General features: G+C 54.7%; 1 protein-coding gene across 2 annotated transcripts; it reads right to left on the bottom strand.

The window, feature by feature from the left end:
* Positions 1–252: 252 nt before the first annotated feature.
* Positions 253–16554, bottom strand: Fgd2 (FYVE, RhoGEF and PH domain containing 2). 2 transcript variants are annotated; one of them, XM_075979741.1, is made up of 16 exons: positions 16327–16554; positions 13287–13521; positions 12584–12664; positions 11943–12091; positions 11483–11639; positions 11215–11353; positions 10657–10715; positions 10336–10482; positions 9840–9932; positions 6314–6393; positions 6196–6226; positions 5804–5896; positions 4944–5075; positions 2890–3036; positions 1527–1673; positions 253–1295 (listed from the first exon to the last, which is right to left on the bottom strand). In XM_075979741.1, exons 1-16 carry the CDS (start codon positions 16398–16400, stop codon positions 1080–1082), a joined length of 1980 nt encoding a protein of 659 aa, XP_075835856.1. In that variant the 5' UTR covers positions 16401–16554; the 3' UTR covers positions 253–1079. The 2 variants fall into 2 exon arrangements, with proteins under 2 accessions (XP_075835856.1, XP_075835857.1); XM_075979742.1 differs by having other exon boundaries at positions 13287–13518.
* Between the last annotated feature and the right edge of the window lie 6567 nt (positions 16555–23121).

The raw sequence follows: 23121 nt of genomic DNA, 5'->3' as shown, positions 1-23121 counted from the left end.
TTCAGGCCAGTCGGGGCTACAGAGCTACACAGTAAGACCCTGACTCAAAACACACACACACGCGCATGCTCACTCGCAGAGGCCCCACAGTAAGCTTACTGCTGTGAGCTTGGTCCCACTGGCTGTGGCAGGTACCCCGAGTATCTTTGCTTCCTCCACAGCCATGCAGCCCAGCGCACACTGCCCTCCAGGGGAAGCAACCCAAGTTCCCTTACCCCCCTCTTCCCAGACCAAGCAAATAAAAAGCCTTGCTAGTAGACATGGACAATGTTTAATTTCAGAGTCAGTTGGTGTCTATTTTCCACAACCATTCCAAACCTCCTAGGTGATTACTTCACAGCCTGGGCTGAGACCCTCACAAGGGTGCTAACAGTCATGGGTACTGGGTACCTGGGACTTCTCATACTTTATTTTGATTTTTTTTCCCAGACAGGGTTTCTCTGTGTAGCTCTGCCTGTCCTAGAACTCACTCTGTAGACCAGGTTGGCCTCAAACTCAGAGAACTGCCTGTCTCTGCCTCCCCAGTACTGAGGTTAAAGTTGTGTGCTACAACCGCCCAGCTTACTACCACCTGGCTTATTTTGATTTGTGTGTATGTGTGTGTGTTGTGTGTGTGTTGTGCTTGCAAGGTTTCATGTAGTCCAGGCTGGATTGTAACGCTATGCAGCCAAGGGCGACCTTGAGCTTTTGGTATTCCTTCTTCTACCTGTGCAATTGCTGGGCTCACAGACGTGTGTCACCATGGCCAGCGTGTGTCATGCTGAGGACCCAATTCAGGGCTTCGTATGTGCTAGGCAGGCACTCTACCCGCTAAGCTACAACACTGGTCACGCTTCCCTGTTTCAGCAATGAAGATCTCATGGCTCAGGGACACTCCTGCCCCCAGCCAGCTGAGACACGTGGTTGTGTCTTCCTGAAGTAAAGGACCTGAATCTACTGGATACAGAGTCGGGGTGAACATCTGGACAAGGATGACAGAATGGGTCAGAGTAACCTAACTTGGCGTGGAGTGACAGGGCAGTGGGGTCAGCCCGGAAAGGCTGCCATGGGCAAGGTTCTTGAGAAACATCAGCCGTGGTTCAGTCAGACATGTCTTCCTCGTCAGGTCCCTCAGGGGTCCAGCCACTGGCCGCGCGCTTGATAGCCCTCACCCAGCGGCCCTGCAGCTCTTCAGACTCGGCTTTGAAGGTGTACAGCTGACCGGACTGTTGCAGCTGGAAAACCCGAGGGTCCCCCTGGGGTCCCGCCGTCACCTGATAGCCCAGCAGGGGAATGGAGGTGTGAGCCTTCATGTCCTGGTGGAGAAGAAAGCCAAGTGCCCCGCTTCAGCCCTAATGCTCCCGACAGCCACACACCCCTACTCACGCAGAAGCCCCCTGGGAGCTGGGGGGGGGGGCTGTCAGAAGACAGAGAAGGTAAACTCTAACTTGAGAATACCATGTCCCTGTAGGGCAAATAGTACCCTAAGCCCTCCTCTCCCTACCCCGTGAGAACGAGGTGGCCTAGGTGGGACAAGCATGGCGTACCTGGGGGGCTGCATAGACATACAGCACTAGGGGGTCATCTCGGGGGATCACACACCAGCCCCGGGGGCCGCTCCTGCCCCACTTGTCCCCCATGAGATGCAGGAAGCTGCACACCAGGCTCTGGTCAGGCCCTGCCAGGGAGTCTTTCTGAAAGCAGAGAGGACAGTCAGGTGACAGAGTGCTCTCAAGGTGTCAGGGACCAGACACGCCAGGGAACTTCATGATTATTGCCACTTTTTCTGTCTGAGACAGAGGCTCACATAGCCCAGGCTAACCTAAAAGTTGGTATGTTTCAGGAGATAGCCTTGAACCTCTTCCCTGCACCCCCAGATTCTGGAGTAGTAGGCATATGTCCGCACTCCCGACATTCACTAGCTCTAATTAATCTCTGCACGTTACTACAAGGAATGAAGATGTCATTTGTCTCTGGAGTGTGAAGACACTCCACCATGTGGCTGGTTCATGCTGACCCCACAACAGACAGAACTGCAAGAGAGATGAGGTAGGTGTGTGTGTGTGTGTGTGTGTGTGTGTGTGTGTGTGTGTGTGCTAACAGGAATAGGTGCCAGAGCCAGGGGTGACATCCCGAGCTGCTCAGGGGACAGAGTTGGGGTTTGACAGGCATGAGACTCCAGAAGCAGATCTTTTGCCTAGTCAGGGTCTGATCTGAGGGGATACATGGGACAGGAAGGGGCTGCAGTCTGTGAGAAGGTGCTAACTTGCCTGTTGGAATCAGTCTCGGCTCAAATAGGCCAGCTTTTCCTTCTTTCCCAAGGGACTGCGGAATACACCTCTCTGGCCGACATGGGGGACATAGGGGAGCCAGCTAGCATCTGGGTTTTAACACTGCACTTGGGAGTCAAAGATGAACCTGACTGGAATTCACAGAGGGCTCACGGGATGGGGAGTGGTCCCGGGACACTTTGAAGGTGCACACAGATCACAGAGGTCAGAAAGAGCTGTAGGATGTCAAGCAGGTCACCTCTCTGGATTGGTTTTCTGAGGCCCCTTCTAGTGAGGACACTGCCTGCAGTCGACCTGACTGGAGCCTGGGTACCCCATCCATCACACACATTCCTGGCTCTACTGTGCAGAGCTGCGGGGTGGCCTGGGACCGTGAACTGGAACAGAGGGGCCGCACTGTTATTGGATGGGGACACAGGGGGCAGAAGAGATTGGTTAGTAGCCGACAGTCCATAGCCACTTCTGGCTGCTGTCAGGCCCAGGCTGGCTGGACTGGAGGAGATGGGGCTGCCTGTGTGTAGAAAGATGAGGAAAGGCGGGACATGGTGGCTTGTTTCTCAGAACCTAGGACAGAATCTTCCGGGAAGGGATGAGTGGGGCGGATGCTGCCAGCCCTCACCTCCAAGATGCCTCTCCTCTTGTCCTCCTTGCTGTCAGGGAGCACGTTTCCGGTGAGGAAAGTGTAGCAGGCCAGGCAGACGCGGTTGGGCCTGTTGCCGTCATATTTCAACTCTGCTCGGTAGTCGGAGCACTTGGCACAGACCACCTGAGGATGGGGGCAGCGGGGGGGTGGGGTGGGGTGAGAAAGCATGGCCCCTGGAGCCCAGGCAGAAGGCCCAGGGTTCTGCGCAACTAACCATGCTCCCTCCATGAACCTCTTTCCTGGAGCTGGGTCCTGGAGGGCTCGGCAGGGCAAGCCGGTAGCTGCCAGCACCTCACTGGCCCCAGCAAGGCGGGACTCTGTCCTCCACTGACACAAGGGCAGGGTGACGCAGAGGAGAAAGTGCCTTGGTTACGCCACACAGCTAACTGGCAGCGCAGGCGCCCTCAGCGTCTTGACAGGCCCACAGTTTAGAGCCAGGGATGTAGTTCAGTTGGGAGAATGCACGCACAAAGCCCAAGGTAAATTCCCGGGATCACAGAAAGCGGGTGATGGGTGACTTAGCGCACACCTGTAATCCCAGCGTTTGTGTGGAGGCAGGAGGTTAAAGATGTTCAAGGCCACTTTACATTTGCAAGAAAAATCTTTCTTGCAGGTTCTGTCTATTTTATGGCGGCAGCCATGACTGAGTACAGGAACAGGAGGGGAAGAAACGCTCAAGGTTAGTCTGGACTCCGTGAGACCACGTCTCAAAAACACAAACAAAAAACAGGAAGTCTGTCATCTTGCTGGAGTCTGTGCACGGAGGGGCAGGAAGACCTGGCAGGAGTATTCTGGGGAGTCCAGCCACCCCAGCTCACCCCTAAGGGTGGTGGTGCGTAAGATATTCAGCGATACTAGGTAAGGCTGCGTAGAGAGATGTGAACAGAAACTCTGGGTGCTGTGTGACTCCGAGGAACACTGGGGTGCCCCAGGCATGCTGGGTGTGGCCACTCTCAGGGAGTCACTGTGTACCCCGCCCTCACAGGGTGCCCGAGGCACAAAGGGGAGACAGAAACTGGCAGCCAAGCACGAATCGAAAGAGTGACTCACTGGCTCCCTAAAGAGGACATCATGAGCCCCAGACACCCAGGAGTCAGGATGGGGACTCCCAGGGCCTGCGTGCCTTGGGTGGATATTAGGCTTTGATTGAGAAATTTAAACATTTGTTTCTATTTATGTGCATATAGGTGTCTGTGTGAGTGTATGCCACAGGCGTGTGGGTGCTTGTGGAGGCCAGAAGAGGGTGTTGGATCCCCTGGAGCCAGAGTCCTCTCTCAGTGCTCTTAAGTAGTGAGCCAGCTCTTTCCTGCCTTTATTGAGAAATTTGTTTCCTATAACCTTTCGATATTTATTTATTTGTTTATTTATTTTTGTTTTTTTGAGACAGGGCTTCTCTCTGTAGCCCTGTCTGTCCTAAACTCACTCTGTAGACCAGGCTGGCCTCGACTCCCAGAGATCCGCCTGCCTCTGCCTCCCGAGTGCTGGGATTAAAGGCGTGCGCCACCACCGCCTGGCCATAGTGTTGTTTTTTAAAGACTTAAGACTGGGTCTTTCTCTATAGCTCAGGCTGGCTATGAACCCCAGATCCTCCTTTTTCCCCTCTCCCAGGTTCTAAAATTTTATTTTAAGTCATGTGGGGAAACTGAGGCCTGCACAAGAAGGTGGAGTTGGCAGCACATAAGAGGATGGGAGAGAGAGAATGAGATTGGGGTACCTGCCAGATGGTGGGACCGGAAAGGTGGTGGGTGGTGGGTGGATACTCCCCTCCCTGGGGATAGAGACCCTCTCAGTGAATAGGAGAGCCACTGAAGGAGGCTTCAGGGAGCCAGTTCACCCTCTGAGCCGCCTCCTATCCCAAGAAAGCAGGGAGGTAGCACACTGCTACACCATACTGGGCACTGCAAGGCCAGGGCAGTGGACACTCGAGTTGGCCAGGACCGGGAGCCAGCTGGAGCCTGACACTGAGGCAGGAATGGCATGGGCAAAGGCAGGTCCTGGGCTGGGTCCCCAGTCCCTGCAGGCATACTCACATAGCCACAAGCCCGGCAGTGGTGGCGCCGACGCATCAGGGCATTGAAGGGATCCTGGCAGCGCATGCACATGGTCACCATTTTGTCTCGGACCCACTGAGGCGCTCGGAGGCCCAGTTCCTCTGCCTGTGGCTGAGGGAGGAGAGCATCTGGCTGGGTGGGCACGTTGAGGCGTCTTGCACCCCTTGAAAGCCTTGCAGCTTCAGAGGTAATCTACCTACTAATATTCTTACTGTATAGAGGAGGAAACAGGCCTAGGGAGGTCGAACAACTCAGGATTGTCACCCGGAGAGCCAGAGCTCAGAGCCAAAAGCCCACTCACTTCCCTCTCTCTCTGCTTCTCTGATAGGCTCAGCTCTGGTTGTTAGGCCTGGGCTGTGCAGGGGTCGTCCCTGGCCTCACACACTTCCACTCAAGGTGGAGCAGAAATTTTGGCTTTGTTTTTGAAACAGGTCTCACTATGTAGCTCAGGCTGGCCTGGAACTCACTGTGTAGGCCAGGTTGGCCTCAGAGTCATGGAATTTGGACTAAAGGCCTAGTGCCATGCCTAGCTAAAGGCGGAGAATTTTATTTTTGAAGGTCTTTTTGAGTTAGGACCTCACGTGGCCAGAGTTGGCCTTGAACTCACAAAATATCGGAGGACAATCTAGAACTTCTGACCCTCTTGCCTCTCCCTCCCGAGGGCTGGCATTTTAGCACACCTGGCTCGGAGACAGATTTTGCTAACTAGGAAACTGGCCCTGGGTCACCTGAGGGTGGTGTCGGGTGGAAGGGCTTCCTTGGAGCGCTTCATGTCAATCCTGGTAGGGGACACTCTCTGTTCCTGCGACCTGGCCTTGGGGTACAGAAGCTCCTATTACCTTAGGCTCCTGTGTGTCCCCTTGCGGTCCCTGGACAGCAGCCTTGAAGGTTTCACTCCGCTTCTCGACGTGGTCAATAGCTGTCTGGCAGGCCTGAGTGGAGGTGAGGGTGGAGGGTGAGAGCCGCCCCAGGTATCTTCCCCACCTCAGGTAGGCCCGGACTCTAACCACAGGAGGAGAGTGCTAGCTCCAAATTATCACGTCAAAACTGAGTCTCAGAAATGACAGGAGTTGCTCCAGACTGCCCAGCAAGGCAGTGAGACACAGCAGGATTTGAACTCGGGGCTGACTTCAAACTCCACAGGAAGAGGGGGCAGCTAAGCACACTCATGCGTGGGGCACACATACACCCTCCTTCCCCTCCCTCCCAAGTAGCCCTGGAGTGTCCATACCTGAATCCAGGAAATCATTTCCTCTCTGGACCTGCACGGAAGGAAAGAACAGGGCAGAGGGTAGCACCCACCCGCCCTGTCTGCCGGCCTCCCATAGCCCCTGCCCATTGGTGCCTACCGGGCCTGCAGCTCCAGCGTGCGCTGCTTTCCAGACACCAGGAAGGAGTGTGGGAACTCAGCGTCAGTCAGCTCCCGCACCTGCCCGTGGAGGAAGGAGCATCAGACCCTGCACTGCAGGCAGGAACAGCCCTCGCTCACACCCAGCACTGCAGGCAGGAACAGCCCTCACTCACACCCAGCACTGCAGGTAGGAACAGCCCTCACTCACACCCAGCACTGCAGGCAGAAACAACCCTCACTCACACCTAGCACTACAGGCAGGAACAACCCTCACACCCCGCAACAGCAGGCAGGAACAGCCCTCACTCACACCTAGCACTGCAGGCAGGAACAACCCTAACCCAGGCCGGTGCACAGGCACTCAACTCTACACAAACTGGACTGAAGCCTTCGAGATTTTGTCAGCAGCATCGAAGCTGACCTGGTGTGAAGTGGAGGGACAGTTCCAGAGAGTCACCAGAAACAGAAACTGGACCTCAAAGTAAGACGGGTCTGTGAAAGCTTACGGGACTATTCCCATGGCCTAAATATTTCCATCATAAAAAGTTCGGTCATTCTCAGAGGGATCCTGGGAAGTGGATCTCATCCGTATTTACATGGTGCTGGAACTGGAAGCTCAGAGCAGGCTTGAGACTGCATTTCAAGGGGAAAATGAGGCACCGAACGCTGGGTTTCTGCCATCAAGAGCGAGGTTGGATGAATACTTTCACCCCTCCCCCAAAGTCCAGCCAACCCAGTCCTCCCCAGGTGTTCATAGAGACTGGCCCAGGGAACCTAAGCCAGACCCAAGCCTAGAGCCTGGGGCTTGCGTTCCTACTGCTCCGCAGCGGCCAGGCTTCTCTGCTCAGCCTGTCCTTTGGGAAGGACTGGGCGTGGTCTGGACCCTGTGTCCTGCCTAGGGGAGGCCTATGAACGGTGGAGACTGCACACAGCCACCGTGCACAAGGGACGAATGGTAAAGCCTGGGTGATATGGGGCCGAGCATTTCTGCAGCTCAGGCCTTTGGACCCGATGCTGGGGGCAGACGGGCTGGAGAGAGAAGGATGACTTCACTGAGGGACAGCATGGGGGGCCTGGGAAGACGCTGTAACCTGTCAGGGGAGAGGCCAAGAAAAGAAGGTGGAAGCCCAAAGCTTGGGGTCCAGGGTAGAAAGGAAAGGGAGACCCCTGGGGAACTCCCTGCCTGGGTCGAGATGCTCTGGGGTCCTCATTAGCAGCTTCAGTCTTTGGTGCCCTGCTGGGCCATCTTAGCCTGCTTGGCCTTCTCTGGGTCTGGCTCAGTTCAGGGCTCCTCTAGCCCACTCAGGTCTTTGTGCCCATCATCAAAGGACTCCCTGCTTCAGAAGGCTTTCCTGGCGTCTGTTGGCCAACTGGCTCATCTCCAGATCTCGTTGGAACAAGGCATTTGACTGCCATCTGCCGATCAACTCTCGCTACAAATACGCGAGCTATGCTATGTCACAGTTGGCTACAGATGGCACCCCTGCGATAAGGTGCCCTTCTGCACCTGTTCGGTTGGATATGAGGTTCTGGAAAGGCATGCCTCTGTGACCTCTCCTCCTTCACAGGACCGGCTCACACCATGGGCACAATCACCTTGTGAGAACCATGTGGTCCTGTTACCAGACCATAGACTGGAAGAACCCCCAGAGTGGTTCAAGCCACATTCCTTCAAACCTGAGTCAGAAAATGGTTCCCATTTGTTTTAGCCTGCTCTTCACCCGTTGTGCCCAGCAACATCCAGCAGAGGGTACTGTGAGGCCACTGACAAGAGACACAGGCTTGCGCCAGAGGGTGGCAGCCAAGAGCAGGCAACGAGGGACACGTGGCCTTCTCAGCCACCCTTCTGTTTCTGAGGCGGGTTCTCATGTGGTCTTGGCCGGCATTAACCTCACTATGTTGCCAATGACGGCCTGGTCCTCCCGCCAACACCTGCCAAATGCTGAGATTACAGGTGTGGGCCAGCACATCTGGGCTACTGGTTGCCTGGATCCGATCCAGGGCTCTGGGAACGTTAGTCAAGCTCTCTACCAACTGAGAGACATTACAAACTCTGTTTTTTGAGGTGGTCTCTCTGTACACCCCAGGCTGACCTGAAATTCACTGCACAATTCAGTCTGTCCTTGAATTTGCAGCAATCCTCTTGTCTCAGCCTCCCAAGCGCTGAGATTACAGGTGTGAACTTCCATGCCGAGCTATGAATCTCCTTTGGTCTGTATAGCTTTTGCCTCCTTTGGGTCCTCCCCTTCTTTAGGGACAAGGTTTCACTATGAGGCCCTGGCTAGCCCTGTAACTCACTAGGTAGACTAGTTTAGTCTCGTTATCTAGCAGATCCGTCTAGATTCAAGCTCACAGAGATCTGCCTGCCTCTACTTCCGTAAAACTGAGATCAAAATCATGTACCATCACACCGGCCCTGGTGTCTGTATCTTGCCTTTGTCGGTCGGCCTCCGACACTCTCTAGGCTGAGTTCGTCCTTCCGATATCTTTCTCTTATCCGTAGTTCTGTCTACCTCCTCCCTCAGTCTTGCTCACCAAAGGCCCCTCTCAGACATGCCTGCTCACACTCTGGTCTCTGAGACTCTCTGACCATCTCAGGATGGAGGCTATAAGTCTCAGGTGGAGCCACACACTTAAAAGACTCCAGACAACTCAGGTGAAGACACTATGAACCCTCAGAAGGTATTCTTACCCCTGGAACTCTCCATGGGGTGGGGATGGGGGCGAGATCCTGGGCTCCAGACTCAGTACCTCTGAGCTTTCCTCTCTGGTTTGGGTACTATAGGGAGGGTTTACTACCCGACTTTGGGGTCCTCAGGGCCGGGATTCCAGGGGTGGCCCACTCTACCTAGCTTGTGCAGCGCAGGGGATGGAATCCACCAGACAAGTGCTCAATCAATTGAGTCACATCCCCAGCCCTATCTATAACTGTCCTTAGACGATAAGAAGACACCTCATCCAGGAAACACGCTGCAGCAGAGGGCTGTGGAGAGGGTCTGATGGAGGAGGCGGCGGGGGCTGACCCTGCTCATCTGGGCTCCACTCTAGATGAGAACACATCCAGCCAGTGGCCAGGGCTGCCTTACTCTCCAATCCTGCTCAAACATCAGCACATGGGCAGGAGCATCAGGGTCCCTTGTTGTCACCTGGAAATGCAGGACTCCAGGCATGGGGTAAGACCCAACAGAATGCTTGCCGGCCATCCCAGGCAGGGGGGCCATCCCAAGCAGGGGGGCCGTCCCCAGCAGCACACAGTACAGAAGAGCCTACACACATCAGGCCGCCAGGCCCATCAGGCCCGCCCGGACCTGCCACTCAGAACATTGGTCACACATTGCCATGTGGACAGCAATGGTGCCCATAGCAAGGAAAGCTAGGGAGTTGCCAGGGTTGTGCACTGCCGTGGGATAAGCTATGCTGCCCCCTAAAGGCCGGACAGCAGGGCTCTGCTCACATTTCCCCCCAAGGACCTGCTCTGCCCCCCACTGTCCCCCACCCTGGGTCCTCTTTGGAGGATGGCTCACCTTCATGCCAGCCACGTCGATGCGGGTCCGTACCTGGAACTGGGCGCCTACTTGGAGGACGCGGGGTACACAATACAGCAGCATGTTGTTGAACTGGGGAGACACAGGCGGTATGGGTAGCCGCTCAGGTTCTCTCGGGTGATCTGACCATAACCTTTCCCCTTCCCCTGGCCACACTCTAAGGCTGGCGCACAGGTCTACACAGGTGATCTAGGAAGGAGCGAGAATGTAGCTGTCTCGCCCCCAATTGCACCAACGGACTCTGAAGGGTCCCTCTGAGCACTAGGGGACCAGAGCAGCCAGGGTTATTGACCTCAAGGTAGCCATACAGCTGGATGTCCAGAGATCCTGGTTTTGCCAGGGTCAGTCCGGCAGATCTTCCTGGTGACTGCCCTAATTCCCTCAGGCTGTGCTGTCTTTAGAAGTCAGCCAGGACTCAGATTCTGGTTTTCTGCTTCCCAGCAGACACCTGACAGTGGAACCTGGCAGCCCCTACCAAAAACAGGTAACGCTCCATCGGGTCGCTGCGTCGGAAGGAGATCTTCAGGACGGGGCCCTCTCGGAGCAGGGTGTTGGAGGGGTCCACCATGTCGTCCTCCAGGCCCAGGCGCTGATATACCTCCCACAGGCCCTGCAGCCGCTCCTGGAGATGGGGCACACCTTCAGCCTACTGGGCAGGGTCCCAGCTTCTTGATAATGTGCCTGGTGGGGATGGGAGGAGGGAGCCAGAGGCAAGGAGGCAGCGTGGGACAGGTACCCTGGGCGAGATTGATGCATCTGGGAATGCCCCACACCCACGCCAGGACGGGCTGCTCACCATCTCTGCAATGGCTGCATTGGAGTGCTGTGCGGCTGAGAAGATCATGTCCAGCGCTCCTAGCAAGGGAGCAAGGATGCAGTTACTCCTGGAGACCTGCAGGCTGGGGTGCCGCAATATGACCTGGGGGACCTGCCATAACCACCACCAGGCACAGCACAGCCCTGCCCATGCAGGCCAGCATAGTGAGGGTCTAGAAGGCAGGAACCTCCTAGGAGAGGGGCACCGAGACCCCCGGGAAGCTGTGTGGTTAGATGTATGACTTCAGCAATCATCTCCACTCCCTGAGCAAAGCCAGACCTAGAAGGTACACCTTACAGATGTAGATTCAAATCCCAGCCCTGCTCCGTTCTGGCCTGTGTGACCCTGGCAAGTCATTTAACCTCTCGGGGCCTTACTGAGCTGTCTGTCAACTGTGGCTCTGGTGTCGATAACATGTATGACGTGCCAGTGATTGATGCAATGACAGAGGTCATGAGAATCATTTTAGTAGGTCCTCGGTATACACATGGCAGCCTGCCTTCCACCCCAGCTCCCTGGGACCCATGGTGTCCTCACTCTGGGCGTCTGCACGGTCTGGCGCCTCGGCTGGCAGCTTCTGCACATACTCCTTGAGCAGCAGTTCGTACCGCGGTATCCTCTGCACCGGCTCGAGCATGTGGTGTTGCAGGGTCAGGCTGCCCGAGGCCTCGCTGAGCTTGGGGAGAGGGGGCAAAAGGGTGAGGGGACGGAGAGCAGGGTCCCAGATCTGAGTGGGGTGCCTGGCCTGGGGAAATGAGGCAGGCCCACCAGGTGGCCATGCAGGCTCCACCCCTGCGTCCCTCACCTGGATGCGAGTAACCACCTCCTGAAAGGGCTGAGACTTCTCCATCCAGGTGGCCAGCAGCTCCGCCGCACGCTCGAAGTTCTTCACATACTCGCTGTACATCTTCAGGAACGGGGCCAGTTTCTGGATCACATCTCCGATGCGGGGTGTGGCTGTCCTGAGTCGGGGAGGGAAGGCTCTCAGTCTGGCCCCAGCCTTTCCAGTACGCTTGGAGCAGGTGCAGGGGAGAGCGACACCCTGAGGATCCCATTTCTCCTTAGACTCTGAGCTCCTGGGCTCATGACATCCATGGCCTCTTAAGTCCAGGGACTTAGAATTGCCCCCTTCCTCCTCAGCTGTGCAAGGAGTAGAGGCCTTTAGGAGACAGTTATGGCCAGCGTTACACTCACTGCTTCACAGGCTCCCTAGCCTGGGTCTGTGGCCCCTGATCAAGGTGGGGCACTGAGACCTGGGACCTCACCAGTCATCCACGCGCCGCTGCAGCTCTGGGAGGAAGAACTGAGCGTGAAAGCAGTAGATGGAAGAGATGTTGGAGAAGATGAGCCGTACCACGTCTTCAGGGAAGGCCTTGCTGCGGCCCGCCTCCCTCAGCAGCTCCTGGAAGAACACCTGTGCAGGGGACCGGCACCAGGTCATACCCTTTCTAAGAAGGAACCACCATCCACACCCCCCAGTCCAGGAGGACACCCAGCTCCAGCAGAGCCAGATTTGCATCCTAGCCACAGCCCTGGGAGAGATGGCCAGGGGAGAATGGATTCCAGCTACTTTACAGACAGGCAGGCAAGCCAGGAATTCCTAGGACATGGCCAAGGGAATAAGGGAAACAGCTCCATCTGTGCCATCTGGGGGCCTTGGGCTTCCCTTGGCTGAAGCACCATAAGAAAAGAGGGGTGTCTGGTGAGGGCAACCTGGGGAAACCAGACAGGGCTGCCGTGTTTAATATAAGGCCAGTTAGGAACAAAGGCAGTGCCTGTGGTGCTAAGGGTCTCAGTTCCGATGCTGGCCCAACCCCACCCGAGGGTCAGTGGGTTGAGTCAAAGCCAAGCCCTGGGCTGCTGTCAGCATTCCTGATATGGAGGGTGCTGGGGAGTCTCCACTGGCCTGGTCAAGCAGGTGCAGGCGTGCAACGTAGGCCTGCTCTGTCTCCAGAAGCTCTTGCACAACCCTCTTCTCCTCAGGTTCCTAAGAGGGGAGCGGGGAAGAAGGATCGTCACTTGGCTCGCCACTCCTCAGAGGACACTGTGGCTGTGCCCAGTGAGCACCCCCTCTGGTATCCCTGCCCTCCCACAGTGCACCAGGTCTGGCCCTGGACTAGCCTTCTTAGGATACAGCCTAGAGGGGTGCCTAGTTCGTGGGCTGAGGCTTTAAGGTTAGGCAGCTTCCATCTGGGTTTTCATGGGAGCCAGGGACAAAGGAGCCACAGTGGAGGAGACCTGGCTGCCTGCTGGGGAGTTCTCCAAACATGGAGCAGAAGGTGCCTGGCTTCCCAGCTGAGCCAGTCTCTGGTTCTTCAGGGGTAGGGGGCTACAAGGTTACATTAGGTTGTAAGGGAGGGCCACCAACCAATGTGGCTTGTGACCTTATAGGAAGAGGGGGACTTGGGCTTATTGGAACACACTTGCCATCCCAGCACTGGGGATGTAGAGGCAGGAGAAGGTAACTTTAATGTCAACCTGGGCTACATTCTAAGGTCCTGTCTGGAAGAGGAGGGAGAGGAGGCAGGAAGAGCAAGAGGGATGGAAGGCTGAGGGGCCCTCCTACCCATCCCCCACCAGAGCCAGCAGCCCTGAGATCCATTCCTCACCTGTGCCTCTGGCCCTGGCCCGGCCCCAGGCTGGCAGGATTTCCTCCAAGCCCCGTTTATTAGCTTATTTTTGAGGGAGTTCAGATATGTCCTGCTGACTGGTCGGAGCTCAGACTTCAAGGCCTCCTCAGCAGGAGGTGCCTCCCAAGGCCCTGGGGACAGGGGCAGCTGGTGTTCGGGGCTATGGGGCTGGCCATCAAGACTATGGGATCCAGGTGCTGTTCCCACTGTCCTGCTAAGAACAAACCATGCTTGAGGGTCCCCTCCAGGTGACTGGTGTGAGTCACTGGTATTCACGGCCCCCAAGTGCCTGGCACAGCGTGGGAACTTGCCAAGACTTCCGCATCTCTCCTCAGCCCTCCTGCCCCCCCTCTCTTTTGAGCCAGGATCTCCTGCATCACAGGCTGGCCTTGGCCCTCTTTATAGTGGAAGGTTGTTGGGGACCACGGACCACCAGACCCTGAATTTCCTGTAAACAACTTGTTTTCCTCTGGTCTGAGCAGCCTGCAGCTGCTCTGAGCATGAGACCCTGATGGTAGGCTGGTGGGTCTGCAGCTGAAAGACCCTGAGAGCTGGGGCGTGGCCAGAGCCCTATGTAAGCTGTCCCTGAGCACAATAAAGTGGGCATTCTTGTATCAGGGATGACCCGTGTCTCTGTCTGTGTGTGTGTTTTTTTAAGTCTGCAGCTTAGTTCCCGGCTCGTGTACCATCCCATAGTGCAGGTGCTACAGAAGGTGACTTTGGACTCCTGTTCCTCTTGCCTTGACTTCCCTAGAGCCGGGATAGGCATGGGACACCGTGCCTGGTGTGGGGGACAGAACCCAGGGTCTAGCATGGCTAGCAACTGAGCCATGTCTCCGGCACCACCAACACCCTTCTGGGAGGGAACTGCACTGGTTCTCAAATGAGTCATCGTGGACTGTTTTATTCTTTGGGGAACTGTATACTTCCCTGTTTCAAATGCAACCACGTCTAGAGAAATTCTCCTTTGGCACACAGCTTTTCAGGGCACCTTCAGGGTCACCCTCACCTTTGGACTTCACGCCGGTTTTAATGTCTATACTTCTGATCAAGGGAAGGTGGAAACCATAGAATAATATAGAAGGACCCAGATGCTAACTTGGGGCTTTTCAGGGGAACCCATGCCCTTCACACCACTACCAGGGGACAAAGGCAGCCTGGGGAGCAGGGCCCCTGCCCCATGGGTCTGACCCTCAGTTTTATTCCACTGCATATACCAGTTCTACAGACCAAAGAAGCCTGCCCTGGCAATGCTCCCTGCTAGGCGTGTGCAGGGAAGCACACCAGGTAGGCATCCCCATGAAAAAGCCTAGGAAATAGAGGCCAGACAGGTTGGAAAAAACCTCCAAAACCCAAAGAGAAAGAGTATCATTGCATCCATGCTGCAGCTGTGGAAACCGAGGCAGAAGGATGAGAACTCAGAAGGGGTTCAAATTGTGCAGGCTGGGGTCCAAACCTCCACAGGAATGTGCCTTTTCTCTTGAGAACTGAGGTGATTGTCTGGGTCACAGGGCCCAATGGAGGCAGTAGCAGGAATATCGGGGCCCATTCCAGGCACTGAAAACTGAGTTCCTTGGCTTCATGGCCTGCAGTCAGGGAGGCATGGGTAAGGGGAGCTGAGCGGGTCAGGAGTGTGCTGAGTCTCAGATTTTCTCTTCAGCATTTGGTTTCAGCTTCTGTATTTTCCAAGCACTCAGGCCTGTGGCTGTTTCCTCCCCAGGCTTTAGTTTCAGATCAGCTTGGTGCCAAGGGCCCCACAGGGAAGCCTGCACGGCACCTCTCGCTCTGTAGGCTGACTCCCTCATCTCTGAACACGCTTCTTGTGACCTGCTCTCGTCTAGGGTGACTCCACCTGCGAGGTGCAGCCTCGGTACCCCAGGGGCTGGCAAGCCCACGAGCCTACCCACCCTCCGGCACTGAGTGTGGTGGTCCCACGGCTGGGGTGGTGGGGAACTGTCCTGGGTGCTGAATAGGATGAGCTTGGCCAAGCCCCTGAGAGGAAGGGTCAGCTGCCAAAGCTTCAGAAGGGAAAGTACTGCTGGCATGACATGGGACTCTGTGGCCTGCACACAGCATGGAGCCTGCCCAGTCCAAGCTTGTGGTCTTGCATTGTGGGAGGAGGGAACTTTTTATCATAAGCAGAAGTCTGTCCCTGCCCCTAGGCACTGCACTGTGTTCTCATGGCTCCCTAGGGCTGGGAGCACTGGTGTCAGAGTCCCCCTCTGAGAGCTGCCCTCCAGGGAAGAAACCTGCCTCACCCAGCATCTAGCAACTGGAGGCCTGGGTGCCTCAGCTAGAACCCCTGTGGTGCATCCAGGCTCTGGAACTCCCTAGCACAAACAGGGTCCAGCCTCTCCCTCCCATCTTTCAGGCTCTGCTTCTCAAAGAGTCTCCCCTAAGCCTCCTGAGGCCAACTTATATCTGGGTGTGCTTCCACAGAGTGGTACCTAAGACACTCCCAAGTCCCAGGTCTGCATAGCAGTTCCACATGCCACACTCACGTCCCTCCAAGACCACCTAGGACACACTCCCTCACCTGGCTTTGTCCTTCCCCTTCAGATGCAAGCCTCAGCACAGGTCCCAAAGCTCAGAAATGTAAAGAACCTGGTCCCACCCCCCACCCCTGCCTCCTCTTCTTTAACGATGGGAACAGAACCCTGGGGCCATTAGAGTGAGCCCGTATGAAAGGGCCTGTGAGATGGTGGCAGTGTGAGCCTGGCTCTGCTTGGCCCTGTCCAGTCTCATGTCATCTGTGCCCTGCCCTTTGGCTCCCATCTCAATGACAGCCACTTAACTGTGTCCTGGTTTGAGTGGGAAGTGTGTGTGCGTGTGCGTGTGTGTGTGTGTGTTGGGGATCCCCCAATGCATGCTATTTGTTCATCTTGTCCAGCTCAGGGCCCCAAGAGCAGTCTCTGGTACTGCCAGTCACCTGTCCTGAAGGCACCTGGGAGAGAACCCAGGGCAGGACCCGAAGAACCAGGCAAATAGAAGGGCTTGACCCCTCCCCAAACACCGGTACCTGCTGTTCTCAAACACAGCCACCAGGTTGCACACTGAAGCCTGCTTCTCGTCGCTGCCGCCGGCATGCTCCATCCTGCAAGGCTGCAGGGTGGTCCTCAGTTACCCCAGAAGCTGGGAGGGAGGCAACTGACCAGCACACTCCACATTCCCTGTCCTGGGGGCGAGGCAGGGCTAGGACAGCCTGAAATCTGTGCCCATCTCTTCAGACTGCCCTGCAGGGTGGGTCCTATTTTCAGAGTGAGAAAAGAGGAAGTGGTCCCAGATGCAGCTCTCCCTGCTGTGGGAGGAGCCTGCAGAGTTTTGCCCACTTTCCTGAACTCTGACCTTTACCCCCTGGAGATGTCTACCCTGCCCCTGCCCTGCTGGAGAAAGCACAAGCAGAAGCAACAGGGGTCACAGGAAGTTGCTGGAGCTGGAGCTGGAGCTGGAGCTGGACAGAGCAGCTTGGCCTGACCAATAATCTTCTGCATGGGGTTCAGGGATTATTTTTTAAGATTTTTATTTTTATTTATTATGTATACAGTGTTCTGTCTGCATATATGCCTACTCGCCAGAGAGGGCACCAGATCTCATTACAGATGGTTGTGAGCCACCATGAGGTTGCTGGGAATTGAACTCAGGACCTCAGGAAGAGCAGTCAGTGCTCTTAACCTCTGAGCCATCTCTGCAGCCCTCAGGGATTTTTTTTTTAACTTGGTACCATTCTCGGCATCTTCTTGCATCTAACCCCGTTCATTGCTGTAAGGTGCAGAGCACAATGCCTGTCTGTGCTCTGTGCGCTACCATACAGTTCGCGAGCTTCAGGCAAGGGGCTGGAGGTTGAAACACACAAAGACACACAGACAGAGAGACAGGGACACGGACCTCTAGTCGCTGGTAAGAAGCCCCTTATTCAATAGCACCCATGGAGGCTTATATACCCAACAGTCAGGTGGGCCCATAGGTGAAAACCTTATCCTCTGATCCTCAAGGCAAGGCAACACGCGCTCGTGAAGCAGAGCTGGTAAACAACTTTGACACAGCTTTCAGTAACTCAAATCAGAAGGAAAGTGAAGATCTCTAGCAGGGAAGAGCAGCTGGAGGCCAGGACTCCAAATGGTCCCAACAGTAAGGAAACAGCTAAATGCTGAAAATGTATCACAGGGCTCAGTTGTAGCTCAGTTGGTAGAGTGCTTGCCTGGCGTGCAGGGAGCCCTGCGATCCGGCCTCAGCATAGCAGACCCGGTGTGGGGATGCAGGCCTGTGTGGTACCCACTTAGGAGGTAGACACAGGAAGAGAGAGATTCAAAGGTTATCCTTGACTGCCTAAGGAGTTAAGGCCAGCCTGGGCTACATGAGACCCTGTCTCAAAAACAGGGGAGGAGGGTTGGCATGGGCTTTAAGATGGCATAGTGGGTAAGGGTACTAGCTGGCAAGCCCGGCAGCTTGAGTCTGATCCCGGAGTCCTCCATGGTGGAAGACAATAGCAGGCTCTTTCTTTCATTTTATTTATTTTTACTTTTACACATATGAGTATTTTGCCTGTATGAGAGTGTATGTGAGCCACATGAGTGCTAGGTGCCCATAGAGATTGGAAAAAGTTGTTGGATTCCCTGGAAATAGAGTTACAGATGGCTTTGAGCCACCCTGTGGGTGCTGGGAACTGAACCTGGGTCCTCTGGAAGAGGAACAAGTGCTCTTAAACACTGAGCCACCTCTCCAGCCAGAGAAAGACTCTTCCAGGTTGCCTCTGAGATCCTCTCTTGTACCTCTCCCTTAAAAAAATAACACACACACTGGGCGGCGGTGGCACACACCATTAATCCCAGCACTCAGGAGGCAGAGGCAGGTGGGTCTCTTAAGTTCGAGGCCAGCCTGGTCTACAGAGCAAGTTCCAGAACAGTTGCAGCTACGCAGAGAAACTCCAGCTCAAAAACAAAGGAAAACACAGACTGAGAGGGGCTGTAGGGAGGGGCCCTGTGCTCCACAAAAGCCTCTCTGGGTGCGTTTATCCTAAGACAGTTAATGTCACCCTGGTGCCTCAGGGAGCAGCTTGTCAGTTAACTGTTTCCTCGAGCCTTAGGTAGTTCTGTTACCAGCTCCAGTTCTATAGAAAACTGAGGCCCAGGAAGGTCGCGACACCTGCCTGAAGTCACCCAGTAAGGACAGGAGAGAACTGCCATTTCCAAAGCCCAGGTGGGTGTCCTACAACTTCAGCAAAGGTCTGGGGAACCTGGAGAACGATCTTCATGCGGCCCCATCCTTGGTCCCCTGATCACAGCACCCTAGGGAAACCTGCCTGCCGACTCCTGGGCCCCTTGGTCACTCAGTGCTTCCTGAACACATGACCAGTGCCTCTGTTCTGCTCACTCAAGCTGGAAGGCCATTCACTCCTCATTCTCCCTGGCTTCTGAGCCAGGACCCTCCACTGAAGCCAGCCTTTGTCCTAGGATCCAGTGTGAATCATCGTGGAGCCCAAAACGCCTGGCACAGTGTACGCTGTTGTAGCTGTGGCCTGGGGCCTCCTGCCCTGCAGTCATGCGCCCTAAGCCTTCCTCAGCAGCATTTTCCACTGAAGCCTGCCCAGTCCTGAAACCTAAATCTCACTGAGCCCATACCCAGATCTTTTGCAAGCGCTAATTTTTGTTTGTTTTTGTTTGATTGTTTATTTTTGAAGTCAGGGATTCTCTGTGTAGCCCTGGCTGTTCAGGAACTCACACTGTAGACCAGGCTGGCCTTGAACTCAGAGATCCACCTGCCCCTGCCTCCAGAGTGCTGGGACTAAAGTGTGTGCTACCACTCTCCTGCAAGGCAAGTGCTCCTAACCACTGGGCCATCTCCCCAACCCTCACAAGGCCAGTTTTATGCAGCACTGAGGACTCAGAGCTGGCCAAATACTCTGCCATCTGGGTGTCAGTCACCCTCAGCCCCGCTCCTACTTTCTGTCTCAAAAAACTTAGAAGAGACACAGAAATAGACAGAATGAACAATTCATCCCCACCAGCCCTCAGCCCACACCCAACTAATGAAGCATGATTAATAAACACTCAGAGAAAGAAATTGGAGTTCAACCTAAAGACTAGAAAAGCAAAGCAGCCAGCCACTGGCTCTTACCTTGATCTCAGTCCGAAAATGGCCATCCTGACTCCAGGAATCTCAGAATGAGACTGTTTGGGAGCTGACTCCTCCCGTTTTATAATCTTCTCTAGGACTGAGATTAAAGGTGTGCACTGCTCGGTTTCTATGGCAACTGGTGTGTCTGCTGGGATTATAGGTGTGTGTTAACCACTGCCTGGTCTGTAAGTGGGGCTGTTTTACTCTCTGATCTTCAGACAAGCTTTATTAAAATAAAAGAATATTTTATTTATTAAAATATAAACAACTGAGCTAAGAGACCAAAGAGTTCATAGTTACTATAAGCCTCCGTGCATTCCCTTGGAACTAATCAGCTGCAGAGAAGGCACTGGCCTGAACAGTCCACGGCCTAGGTGGGGACAGGGTGTGTTCTAGTCCCTTCTTCAGCCCTAATCCTGCTTTCAACACAGCCAGACACACAGCACACAGCAAAATGACAGATTAGCCAGTGAGGCAGCTGACACTGTGGCTCCAGTACCCACAGAGGCCTCACCTCCTCCTCTTTGAGAAACCCTGGGGAAAGGGTGTGTGCTGCCTGGCTGGTCACACGCAGGCAGAGGCCACTCATGGCCATTCTAGGAGGCAAGTGGGTGTCCAGGTAACCAGTCCCTGGCTATACAGAGAGGAAGAGGGGAGGGGAAACGTCTAGCCTAACCAGCCAGTCTGGAGCTCATGCTGCCTGCCCCTCCCCCAGACAGCCAGGATTTTTTGTTTCGCTGCCAGAAACTCCACAGTTCTCTCAAGCTTTCCTGTGGAAGGGCTTGCAGCTGACTGTCCCCTCAGCAGGCACAAAGGTTTTGCTGACTTTCTGATGTCCCTTTTCCTAGGAACATGCCTGTGTTCTAGCTGCCAAGAGGCCTGAGTGTTCCTGTATTTTACTGTTAAACTGAGCAATGTCTTCTTTCCTTAGCCCTGTGAGGGCAATGAGGGAAAACACCCCTGAGCCAGGCTGCGGCTTGGTGGAGGGCCCCCTCGAGTCCCTGCAATGACACAAAGCCAGGGTGACCGCAAGTACGCAGGCAGGCCTGACGTGACACCTGCGGCTTGTCAGTGGGCCACGCAAAGAGCCTTTTATCCTTCTGGGCATCAACTATCCAGTTTCAAAGCTGGGAGTTGGCTGGGTTCTGGCGAGGCCGGTGCCAGGCCCTTAGGAAGGGCCCAAGGTCATGAGAGGTGGCTCCTAGACTGGCTGGGGACCAGGAGGGGCAGCCTGGGCCTGGGGATCAAGCATTGGGGCCAGCCTGACCACGACAGTATGAAGCTGGCAGGAGCCTGGGGAAGGAGGTGCCAGAAGCGATCCCAGGAGAGGGGCCCGTGCAATGCCTGGGAAGGTCCCTGAGCCCTACACAGAGACAGCACATAGGCTCTCCAGTCTAGCCTGGGCTTCTCCATATTTCAAGGCCCTGACTGCTTTAGCCTTCACACCGAAGAAGAAACCCGAACGGTATGGAGAGGAGTGGCCAGGCGTCCAAGCGAGGAAAGGACGGCTTGTTCCTGCCTGTCTAGCCACCCTGCCCTCTGTTGCTCTCTCTCCCAGCTACCCCCAACCCAGGCTGGTCACCCACTGACTTCACATACAATAGTAAACAGTGAGCCCTCCCACATCCTTCCCACACTACTAAGTACCTGGATGATGGCCCTCAGGGAAAGCTGATATGTGAGCAAGCCCACGAGAGACACCAAAAGCTCATTGCCAGAGTCAAGTGTCACTCAGGGATAAGGCCTGTGCTGAGCTTGCAGGAGGCCCTGGGCTCCTTCACCACTAGGGGCCTGGCAAACTGACAAAGGACACTCACCTGTGGTTTTATTCCTCACAAAAATCCTGAGAGGGCATCCCTGTTCCCAGAGGCCAGCACAGAGCCTGTTGACCAGCAGACCTACCAGAGATCTCTCCCAGAAGGGGACAGAAAGGACCCAGGGTTCTTCTTCCACTTCCTACTCCAAACTAGGGATGGGATGGGCAGTCACAGAAACACAAAGGTGACCTTTTCCCTGAGAAACCAAACACAGCCCCCGGACCCAGATTGCAGGCTATCCCTGGGCCAGTTACCAGGGCTGAATATATAGATGTCCCCAGCCAGAGCTCAGGCCGACTCCAGGGGCTGGAGAGTCACCTGGAAGTGCTTTGCCCAAATAAAGCTAGTCCACCTAGTCTTTTACTTTTTAATTCAACTTGATCTATTGCGCCGGTGAAGAAACTGATTATCCGAATATAGAAAACCTATCATCTCACACACAATCGTAAGTAAAAATAAATCTTAATTTTCTTTATGAGAGAGAGTTTTAAATTTTTTAAATTAAATTAATTTTTTTTGTCATGCTGAACCGGAGGTTTCGACATGCTATTCAAGGGTGTGCCCTGGTTCCTTTAATCCTTTGGTGACCCTAATAATTAGGATCAAGAATGGGGTGTCCATGCCGGGGGGTGGTGGCGCACGCCTTTAATCCCAGCACTCGGGAGGCAGAGGCAGGCGATCTCTGTGAGTTCGAGGCCAGCCTGGTCTACAAGACCTAGTTCCAGGACAGGAACCAAAAGCTACAGAGAAACCCTGTCTCGAAAAAAAAAAAAAGAATGGGGTGTCCAGACAATGCTATAGTAAAACAGTGGTGGTTCTTAGTGTCTCATTTCAGTGGTGGCAATATTTCTAATAAACTCCTTGCTCCCCAGTAAGCTTCCTCAGCAGCACTCTTGAGCTACAGCTCTCTCAACCTTCCAGCCACTGCCTGGGCAGCCCTACCCGATGGCAAAGACAGATAGCTTATTCCTAAATGTAAAGAGTCACCCCCTGGAAACTTAGCCAGGCACATGGGCACACTAAAATCATACTAAGGACTGGAGAGATGGTGCAACCATAAAGCTCTCTCGATGCTCTTACAGAGAACCTGGGTTCAATTCTCAGCTCACAACCATTTGATACCATGCACACATCGCACATAAATAAAGACACAACATCCATGCACATAAAATAAAACAGGCCTCAGAAATTAGCACACCAGACCAGGAAAGGATGGAGCACCCTCCCTGGGGCCTCAGAGACGAGGACACCTGACAGTGGATGGCAGACCAAACATTTGGCCACTCGGTGGACATGCCAGGAAAGAGACAGAGAACTCCTGGCAGCCCCGGGGGCTTCGTTCAGCTCGGCTGGGTCCCCAGTGCTTGATACAGTCTGTGTGAATTGCCATCCACCTGTCTGTCCGCCCATTGTTAGCCTGTGTGAACTGCCGTCCATGTCTGTCCGCCCGTTGTTAGCCTGTGTGAACTGCCATGCACCTGTCTGTCTGCCCGTTGTTAGCCTGTGTGAACTGCCACGCACCCGTCTATTTGCTCGTCTGCCTGGACCCCGTCCTTTTCAACTCCACTCTCCCCGCCAGACCTGCAACCCTTCTGCTCTGGGCATTTTCTCAGCAGCTCTCCGACTGGTAAATATTTAACCTGAGAAGTGACTTTCTCTGCCTCTGCCTCCGGTATTGCCTCTTGGAAGTCCTTGAATTTTGAGCCTTTGTAACCCTTTGAAGTCGTCTGTAACACAGACTCACACATACAATTTCAATGTGGTTTGTATCTTGCATTAAAAGAGCCTGTATTGCCCACAGCCAGCTATCAATTGCAGTCAAGGAAACTGACGAAGCAGAGTACACAGCCCAGGCTGGCCTTGAACTCCTGATCCTGTTGTTT

The sequence above is a fragment of the Microtus pennsylvanicus genome, chromosome 7 (genome assembly GCF_037038515.1).
Source record: "Microtus pennsylvanicus isolate mMicPen1 chromosome 7, mMicPen1.hap1, whole genome shotgun sequence".
NCBI classification, from domain to species: domain Eukaryota; kingdom Metazoa; phylum Chordata; class Mammalia; order Rodentia; family Cricetidae; genus Microtus; species Microtus pennsylvanicus.
Note: the sequence above shows the minus strand (reverse complement) of the source record. Positions and strands in the feature narration are given on the sequence as shown.

Coding starts and splice junctions, on each gene's coding strand:
- Fgd2 (XM_075979741.1), bottom strand. CDS start 16,400: ATGGAGCATGCCGGCGGCAGCGACGAGAAGCAGGCTTCAGTGTGCAAC. Junction 12,092..12,583: donor GCCTGCACCTGCTTGACCAG/GCCAGTGGAGAC, acceptor TCCCCTGCACAG/GTGTTCTTCCAGGAGCTGCT. Junction 5,897..6,195: donor AAATGATTTCCTGGATTCAG/GTATGGACACTC, acceptor ACCTCCACTCAG/GCCTGCCAGACAGCTATTGA.